The sequence below is a fragment of the Solea senegalensis genome, unplaced genomic scaffold (assembly GCF_019176455.1).
Source record: "Solea senegalensis isolate Sse05_10M unplaced genomic scaffold, IFAPA_SoseM_1 scf7180000014972, whole genome shotgun sequence".
NCBI lineage: Eukaryota > Metazoa > Chordata > Actinopteri > Pleuronectiformes > Soleidae > Solea > Solea senegalensis.
Window position 1 is genome coordinate 1 of NW_025321182.1, and position 9,297 is coordinate 9,297.

Here is a 9,297-nt window from a genome sequence, read left to right on the forward strand (position 1 = left end):
GAGAACACGAAAAAAGGACTGAGTATTCTTTTTCCACACTTTGGCGACTGGTAGGGCCTCCAGAGTCCCAAATATAAGTATTGAAATGGTTTTGCCATTTGTTTTGCATAATATGTCCCCTTTAATGTAGTTTAAGTTCCTTTAACGCATTTCAAAGTTCCTCATTGCTGTTCAATTTAGTTCATAGTTCCTTCAATGCAGTTCAAAGTTCCTTCAACACAGTTAAGTCCTGTGATGATTCTCATCAAAGGGCAGATGGGAGCACAGATAGAAGGACAGACAGATGTTCCTTGAATTATTAGAGAAATTATGCAGTTTCTAAAAGCGTTAGTCAACCTTTTCATGACAACTTCAATACAACTTTAAATAAATATTTCTTCTTTTAGATTAGGGTTAGTTTTGAATCTGTGTTTACATAGAAGTCATGTTTGCTCCTCAGCCCATTCCAAGGCTAAACTCTTCATCACTCACGGAGGCTCCCATGGAATCTACGAGTCCATCTGCAATGCTGTACCCATGCTGATACTTCCACTGTTCTGGGACCAGGAAGACAACATGCTTCGCATGGTGACACGTGGTGTTGCAGAGACGCTCAATATACATGATGTGACCACAGACAAACTATTGGCAGCAGTAAATAAAATCATCCGTGATAAAAGGTAAGGGAAGTAGATGATAATTGATGACAATGTGGTATGGATATATATTTCCTTTATTTTTTATATTTGTTGCTATTTGGACATCTATTAGGTGTAGCTTCCCTTGTCTAAAATATGAAATGGTATCTTTTTTTTAACTTGGATTTACATATCCTGTGCATACTAGACGCAGTATAGCCATTTCTAACATTAGGATTCACCAGCGCTCTTAAATGAGAGTAAAATCCCTGCATAGTTCTCCTTTAACTTGTAAAAGTATTTTCCCTCCTTTCAGCTACAAAGAGAGGATAGTGGAGCTGTCTCACATACACCTGGATCGTCCCCTTCAGCCGATGGAACAGGCTGTCTTCTGGACCGAGTTTGTCATCAGGCACAAAGGGGCTGCACATCTGAGAGTCGCTGCCCACCAGCTGACCTGGGTTCAGTACCACAGCCTGGACATCATCGGCTGTTTGATCGTCGCTCTCATGACCGCTCTGTGGGTGACCCTGAAATGCTGCTTGTTCTGCGTGTGCTACAAAAGAGGACGTGCAAAGACGAAATCAGAGTAGTGACATACTTCCGGTGTTATAAAGTCTGTGATGAAGTAAGTGATGTAGGTTGATGCAGTGGGCAGTTTGTCCTTTTCCTCATCCAGAGGCAATCATTCTATGATTAAAATCACTATCAGTATAATTGTGTATGTTTTTTCTTAACACATTTTGCCTTGCCTTGATGGCCAGCTGCCTTAATCTGGAACAAAGGAGGATTCTTGTAATGTACTTGACAAGAGATAATGATAGACTGAATAAAAAAAAGAAATACTACCTTCCATAAAAAAACACACATCGCTCCAAGAAACAAAGACGTTAACGATTAAACACATTTGTAAGGTGGGTGACTTTGACATTGTAAAAGGAAAAGTTACGCATAGTGGAAGTTGTCAAGCTGTCGTTGTGACACGTTGCTTCTTACATCTTTCAGAGAAAGTTCCGCCCAGGGTGATTCACAAACAAAACCTTTTAATTTGCAAACAAAACTATAGGATTCACAAACAGAACTCCAGACGGATTTTGAGGCCCATTGAGAACTCTAGCTGAGGCAGGTCAACATTTATAAAATGCATTACAAATAAAGCTGCAACTGACAATTATTTTCATCATTGATTAATCTGGTGATTAATCATTTGGTCCATAAAATATCAGAAAACCTTAAAAAATGTTAATCAGTGTTTGTCAAACCTGGAAATGATGATGTTCTCAAATGTCTTGTTTTGTCCACAAACCAAAATGATTAACTTAATGAATTCTTTGTGATCCAGAGCAAAGAAATTAATACTCCCATTTAAGAAGCTTAATAAGTCATGATGTTTTAAACCTGAAAAGAACTTCAAACAGATTATCAAAATAGTTGACAATTTGATAATTGATTAATAATCGATTAACTGTTTCAGCTCTAATTACAAATAAAATAGAAATACTTTATTCATCCCCGAGGGGAAATTGTTTTGACGCAGCAGCAATACAATACAATTTTTATTTATTTTTTTTAAACATAAAACATTCAACAGTAAAACATGCTAGTAGAGATACAGTAACATTGTTTGATAAGAAGTGAGGGAGTAGTCAGCATGCTCCTGAGGTCAACTGTGTCAACCACTGTCAGAACTTATGGGCCAATGTGTTGTTATAGTACAGTAAAAATCAAAGTATTAAAATCAGCTCGATTGATTGCGCTTGTATTAGTAACGTCTTATTTTGAAAACCGGAACTGATCTCGGTGATTCTCAGTCGACTTCCGGCATTCACCGTAAACTCGACTACACGGGCGAACTGCGGATGGCTTGACCGCGCGAAGACGAATGACGCAGTGTCTGGCTTCAGAGTAACCCTCTTACTCCCATTAAAAAGAACATAAATGTCAATTATTACGTCCTATAGTTTTTCGTTGTCCCAACACTAGCTTACGCTTCCATCCCGATCACAGGTAGTCTTCTTCTTCTTGTCTTTTCCGTTAACAGATCACTTCCGGGTCACGTAACTTTTATTTATCAAAATTGGATTAAACGGGAAACGCTCGTTATCCGTTTTTTCCGAAATTGGAAAAACGGGTCATTATCTGTTTTTTATTTTGATTTTGTAAACGAATATTGAGAAAACAAGTCGTTTTTTTATTTCTGGTTTTATTTTGAAAAACAAATGAACGAATGATACGCGGATTCAAAGTACGTATAGCGCTGAATGTGACTTTAATTTATAAAAAAAATGTTTTTTTAAATAGCGAGACATAAAACAGTACAATGTGTATAATAGCAGCCGTACAACAAAAGTACTTCGACAAAAATACACATAATATACAGATATTGGAGTCCAGGCAAAAGTAGAAAAGTATTTTTTTAAAGAAGGATTCTAGATTGTAGCCAGATAAATATGAAGGACTGAGACCATTAGTCTATACATGAGTATAGAGTTATATGCTCTGATGTGAACATGAGCACATATAATCTACGATAAATCCAGTCCCTGAGTGCATGTGAAATTTGTTGTACATTCTGTAAAATGAAAATAAACTCTAATCTAAACCTAATCTCTCTCTCTCTCTCTTTCTCTCTCTTTCTCTCTCTGGCAGTCTTTGAATTCTTACAGGGGGAGGAGTTAAAGTTAAACTCTTCCGTGTCATTGTTTAGATTCTATTTCACCTGCGAAGCGGAAGGACAAAAAGGTGAGTGTTCATGTGATGATGATATTTGATTATATGTGAGGCAAAGCACGCTGATCTGTAGAACGTCTGCCATGTCAGTGCTGACGTCACATGACCGCTGTCACATGATGCAGATCTGCGGAAGCTCCGCTCGAACTCGTCGTCGTCTCTGTTTTCTTGTCAAAAGCCGCAGGTTCGCGTTAAAATGGCGCTTTTAGAAGCATGGAAGTAGCGCTCGGCCTCGCCTCGCTCACGCTCGCGAAGCTTTTACGGTTTTCTGGACTTGTGAGCTCGCGGGATGAGCTGAAGGTGAAGAAGATGGAGGAGAAAGCGTTAGAGGTTTACGGTGAGTTCAAACCAACAGGCCCGGTGAACACCACGCTAAACCAAACTGTTCAAAAATGGTTTTTAAATGAGTTTTTGGTGAAGGCTGGGATCATTCTCTGCTCACAACATCACAGCAAACGGTCTCTAATAACACAAGATTAATATAAACGTTACGTTTGAGGAAGGGCTCTCTCATGACGTCACGTGCCGAAGTGTAGATATGATCACGTTTGTAGGTGTGGTTTATGAAGCAGTTGTGACAACACGTTATTACGCAAAATTTAATTAAGTTGACGATTTTCTGAATGGGGTTTAGTTGTAGACACGAACTCGGATCATACTAAACCAGTTACTTCCTGAATGGAGTTTGGTTCAGCACTTGGTTTTCTTAATACTAGGATTGTATTGTCTCTGCTACTGAACTTAGATTTCGGTGTGATTGCATTAGCATGGCTAATTGGGTTTGCTAGTGGTTTTAAAGTAAAATACATGACTTTTTATATGGTTAATTTGTTTTTTTATAGACCAATCACTGACTCTTAGCCGTGTTTATTGGTGACACCTCTTGTTTGTCGTCCTCTATCAGATGTAATTCGATCTATTCGCGACCCGGAGAAGCCCAACACCCTGGAGGAGCTGGAGGTGGTGACGGAGAACTGTGTGGAGGTCCAGGAGCTCGGAGAAGACGAGTACCTGATCGTTATCAAGTTTTCCCCAACCGTCCCTCACTGCTCTCTGGCGACGCTGATCGGTGAGTCCCTCGCCTGGTTTTAATCTGAACTAACAGAATCAGAACGTTGGGAGTTTCTCTTCAAGTGTGGTTGTGTGACGTATTGTTGTACCGTTATCTCCTCAGTGTAGCTGCTGCTCTAACTGACAGCTTGTCCACACACGCACACAGAGGTTCGCGCAGCTATCCTTTTGAGGACATTGCATTGACTTCCATTCATTTGGACAGAATAAACAAAGCCCTGTCCCCATCCTTAACCTGACCAGTCAAACCTTGACTAGAAATGAGGTTCTGCCAGGTCCAGGACCAGGTTTTCAGTGACAGAAAAGGTTCTCAATAGATAACACAGTGACAGAAGAAAATGTAGGGTGACTTCCTGATGGAAGCAGAGATCAAAGTCCACACTGTTTTCTTAATAATGTGTCACTCACAAAAGAAAAAAAGCTCAGTAAACCACTCACTCAACACCAAACAACACAGGGACACAGGAGCTGCTGGTCCTCTGCTGCCTCGTGTGGTCACAACTCCTGTGTGCTGTGTTGTTAAAATCACTGATTTTCTCTATGGCAGTGGTCCCCAACCCCCGGGCCACGGACCAGTACTGGTCCGTTGGTCAATTGGTACCGGGCTGCACAGAAAGAATACATAACTTACACTGTTTCCGTTTTATTTATTATCCGATTCTGAACGATGTTTTATTTTGAAAAATGACCGGATTCTCTCGCCACATCCGTCTGTGACTCACTCTTGACTCATGTCAAGATGCTTGTCTCGGTCACAAGAAGATCTACCGCAAATGACGGCGGCCTTGAAAGTATGTTTGAGACAATAAAGTCATGACAGACTACAACAGCAACATCCTATCTGTGAGAAGCAGGGTGAGCGGCTGCTGCTGATGCTGTGGCTGCTGCTACTGCTACTGCTGCTGCTGCTGCTGCTGCTGCTGCTGCTGATGCTGATGCCGCTGCTGCCGCTGCTATAAAGTTGCATACACAGTGGATTCACGTTTATTATTATATTTAGAAAATGCCAGTCGTATCATATTCTTTTGTTGTATTTATCCACCACACATTAAAGGTCGGTCCGTGGTGTAAAAAAGGTTGGGGACCGCTGCTCTATGGTGTTTGGTGTTTGGTGTGGGAGAGTGAGTGATAGTGGGTGAAACTCACGTTAACCAGTCCCTCGTATCTGACGTGTTGTTTTCTGTGTTCACAGGTCTGTGTTTACAGGTGAAGCTGCAGAGGTGTTTGCCTTTTAAACACAAGGGGAGCTGTCTGTCTGTCTGTCTGTCTGTCTGTCTGTCTGTCTGTCTGTCTGTGCGCGCTTGTGTACTAGGGTGATAGTGATATTTGGACACACATTTTGCCTTTGTGAGGCCACTCACAAACCAGGTGGCAGGTCACGTTGTTTTCCATGACTTCTTAGCTCCTCCTCAAAGTGGGCGGAGTCGTCACAGTAAACTGTGATGACGTGGTTTTCTACGCAACACAAACACAAACGAGTGACTTGTGCAGCAGTTGTTTTGGTGAAAGTGAATCATGAGTTCAGATGAGTGGACAGAATGGTTCAGTCCTTCAGAATCCACCACACTCCTCTGTTCAACACGTTTGCTTTGCTAAATGTCTCAGATTAACACATGTGTTCAGGATTATTAAGTCTTTAATCTACAGTTCAGCTTTGTTCACTTTGATTCTTGTGTCGTACGTCGCGCTCACGACTCTTCAGACGACACTCTCTGACCAATCACTGGGATTTGGGATTATAAATAGATTTTGAAATAAGTAGATTTTGGAATTATTAAAAAAAAAAAACAAACAGTAGAATCAAGACAAGCCTAGAACTCTCCACAAATGTGTGATACGTATGTTAAAGGTCAAGTTTAGGAAGGTTTATTGCCATAAACACCTCATTACACACACAGGACACAGGAGCTGCATTAGAATGACACAGTGTGATGTTGTTTAATGTGTATTTTATCAGCGTCTGTGTTTGCAGCGCGTCCACATTATTCATCACCTTTTGTTGTTCATTTATGTGGAACTGTGTTGTTTTTGTTCTCTGCTGATTTTTTTTTATTCTCCGTCTCTTCTCAGCTGGAAATTTACATTTCTGAAGGAACTCATTCAACTGAGGAAGACAGTAAGTGTTTTTCGTTCTTCTTTTATACATATACATATATATACACATATATATATATATACACATATATATATACATATACATATACATATACATATATATATATATGTACAAGCACGCAGTGAAGACAAAGTTTAGAGGAGAAACAAAGTGGATAAAAATCAGGTGTAACATCATCTGGACGAGAAAAGTCCAAGTTTGGTGGACGTTCAGACAAACTGGAGAAAACTGATTTTTACCCTCTTAACTAAAGACTCGTCGAATTGAATCCATGTCAGCTCAAGTCTACGATATCTTAAGAACATGTTTTCTGCTTCATGTCGCCGTGAGACGGACCTTTCCTGCAGGAAACAGACATTTGTAAACCACTCACTCTCCCACACCAAAGTCACTTTGTGTCACTGAGGTTAATCTGAACAAAGGATTTCAAACACCAAAGTCACAAAAGAAGACATTTGAACTTTGTGATGGAGGCAGCAGTGGATCAACAACTCCTGTGGCCTGTGATGCTTAAATCACTCATTTTCTCTCAGTTTTCTGCAGGAAAAGTTTGTCTAACGCTGCGATGAAGCTGTGAACACATTATTAACATGTGGTGGACTTAAGTTGACACAGATTTCAGTTTAAATTCAAACACGTACTGAAGCCAACAAGAGTTCAGGGGGCGTTTCCTTGGAAACTGTGATTATTGTGCTGTCAGCAGAGTCTAACACAGTCTTTGTGTCTCCAGTCAACAAACAGATCAACGATAAGGAGCGAGTGGCCGCCGCCATGGAGAACCCCAACCTGAGAGAGATCGTGGAGCAGTGTGTCACCGAACCTGACGACTGACAGCAGCGTCCACCGACTCCACCGGGAAAGGAAAATGTGTGTGTCCCCCCGCGTGTCCCCCGTGTCTTCACCTGTGTCGTCTGCAGAGAAGACCAAAACACAAACACTGTGAGACGGTTTCTGACGTCCTGTGGGGACCGTTTTCACCGCTTTGAGTTCTAACAGGATTCTTTTTACTGGAGTCGAGTTTTTCTAACTCAAGTCACTGAAAGGACATATTTTTTATTTTACATTTAATAAAGAACTGTGATTTTCCCTAAAACCTGTGTTATTATTATTGTCATTATCATATCATGATTATTGTTATCATGATCATTATCATCATCATCATTATTATTATTGTAATAATAATAATGATGATGATCTTTAACTTGTGATGTAGTGATGTAATGACCCGTGTTCACCTGTTAGGGGCGCTCTTGGTCTGAAGTGAAGACAACAGAGTGGAAGTGATGTGGAGTTCTGTGAGGATGCCGATCAAACAGCAGCAAAAGTGAAGCAGCAGCAGTGAAGTGAAGCAGCAGCAGTGAAGTGGCAGCAGCAGCAGCAGGAAGTGAAGCGGCAGTGGCAAGCAGCAGCAGTGAAGTGAAGCAGCAGCGGCAGTGAAGTGAAGCAACAGCAGCAGTGAAGTGAAGCAACAGCGGCAGTGAAGTGGAAACTGGCAGCAGTGAAGTGAAGCAGCAGCAGCGGTGGATGAAGCAGCAGCAGTGAAGCAGCAGCAGCAGTGAAGTGAAGCAACAGCAGCAGCTTAGCAGTAGTGAAGCGGCAGCAGTGAAGTGAAGCAGCAGCAGCAGCAGCGTAAAAGCAGCAGCAGCAGCAGTGAAGCAGCGGCAGTGAAGTGAAGCAGCGGCAGTGAGTGAAGCAGCAGCAGCAGCAGCAGCAAAGCAGCAGCAGCAGCAGTGAAGCAGCAGCAGCAGTGAAGCAGCAGCAGCAGTGAAGCAGCATTTTTAATTTGAAGACATTCTAAGTGTAGAAGTTAAATGATGATTTCTCTGATAAAGACGTCGTCGTCGTCTGTGAATCCTTCAGACTCGTCTGTTAAAACACGTTTGCTTTGCTAAAAGTTGCAGATTAACATTAATGTTTTCAGGATTATTGAGTCTTTTTAACTTTAATCTACAGTTTATTTTCAGCTGTGTGGATTCATACTGACGTGGTGAACACGGGGCAGATGACGGTGTGATGACCTGAGACCTGCACTCACTTCACCACTGATGAACACATGAATTACACTATCTGTTCATAAAGTTACTGAGAAATGTGATGAACACATGAATTAGAGTGAAATAATCTGGAAACTACTTTTAACACATTGTTATTGTTCCTAATAATGATCATGAGTCTGCACAACTTTATTGATATATGTGTGAGCAACAGAACCAAAGGGGCGGAGCTCTATCCAGTTCTTATAATACATCCATGACAAGTATCAAGTCTAACGTGAATTTGTTTGAACTTTTGTTCATTTGTTTTGATATTTGTAAAAGTGTTTTGCACTTCCAGGCCACCGTCTTAATCAACAGTTCATCTTTGTTCACTTCTTGAATTCACTTTGATTCGTGTGTCAGACTCGACAGTGACGACACTCAATCACTGGGATTTGGAGGTATTTAAGTACATTTTGGAATTAAAAAGATTTGGGAATTATAAGTAGATTTTGGGATTATAAATAGATTTTGGAATTTTAAGTAGATTTGGGGATTATGAGTAGATTTTGGAATTATAAATAGATATATATAGATGGGATTATAAACATTTTGGACGACATACTAAACTATGACTTTTTTGTCTCATTTTGGACGACATACTAAACTATGACTTTTTTGAGTGATTTTGGACGACATACTATACTATGACTTTTTGTCAAATTTTGGATGACATACTATACTATGACTTTTTTATCAAATTTTGGACGACATACTATACTATGAC

At 40.6% G+C, this 9,297-nt stretch overlaps 2 protein-coding genes across 2 annotated transcripts; both read left to right on the forward strand.

The window, feature by feature from the left end:
- Positions 1-386: 386 nt before the first annotated feature.
- On the forward strand, positions 387-1,334 carry LOC122761751 (UDP-glucuronosyltransferase-like; the record flags this gene model as incomplete). The annotated part of the gene is made up of 2 exons (XM_044017003.1): positions 387-659; positions 934-1,334. Coding segments are annotated over 2 exons (550 nt in total), but the record flags the coding sequence as incomplete, so codon positions are not given.
- Positions 1,335-3,416: 2,082 nt separating this feature from the next.
- On the forward strand, positions 3,417-7,627 carry LOC122761752 (cytosolic iron-sulfur assembly component 2A-like). Its single transcript, XM_044017004.1, has 5 exons — positions 3,417-3,684; positions 4,252-4,416; positions 5,611-5,660; positions 6,489-6,534; positions 7,265-7,627. The coding sequence occupies exons 1-5, from the start codon at positions 3,561-3,563 to the stop codon at positions 7,363-7,365; spliced, it is 486 nt and encodes a 161-aa protein (XP_043872939.1). The 5' UTR covers positions 3,417-3,560; the 3' UTR covers positions 7,366-7,627.
- Positions 7,628-9,297: the final 1,670 nt, after the last annotated feature.

Excerpts from the sequence above, each read along its gene's own strand:
- LOC122761752 (XM_044017004.1), top strand. The coding sequence starts at position 3,561 with ATGGAAGTAGCGCTCGGCCTCGCCTCGCTCACGCTCGCGAAGCTTTTA. Across the intron at positions 4,417-5,610 it reads CTCTCTGGCGACGCTGATCG|GTCTGTGTTTACAGGTGAAG; the intron begins GTGAGTCCCTCG and ends CTGTGTTCACAG. Across the intron at positions 5,661-6,488 it reads GTTTGCCTTTTAAACACAAG|CTGGAAATTTACATTTCTGA; the intron begins GGGAGCTGTCTG and ends GTCTCTTCTCAG.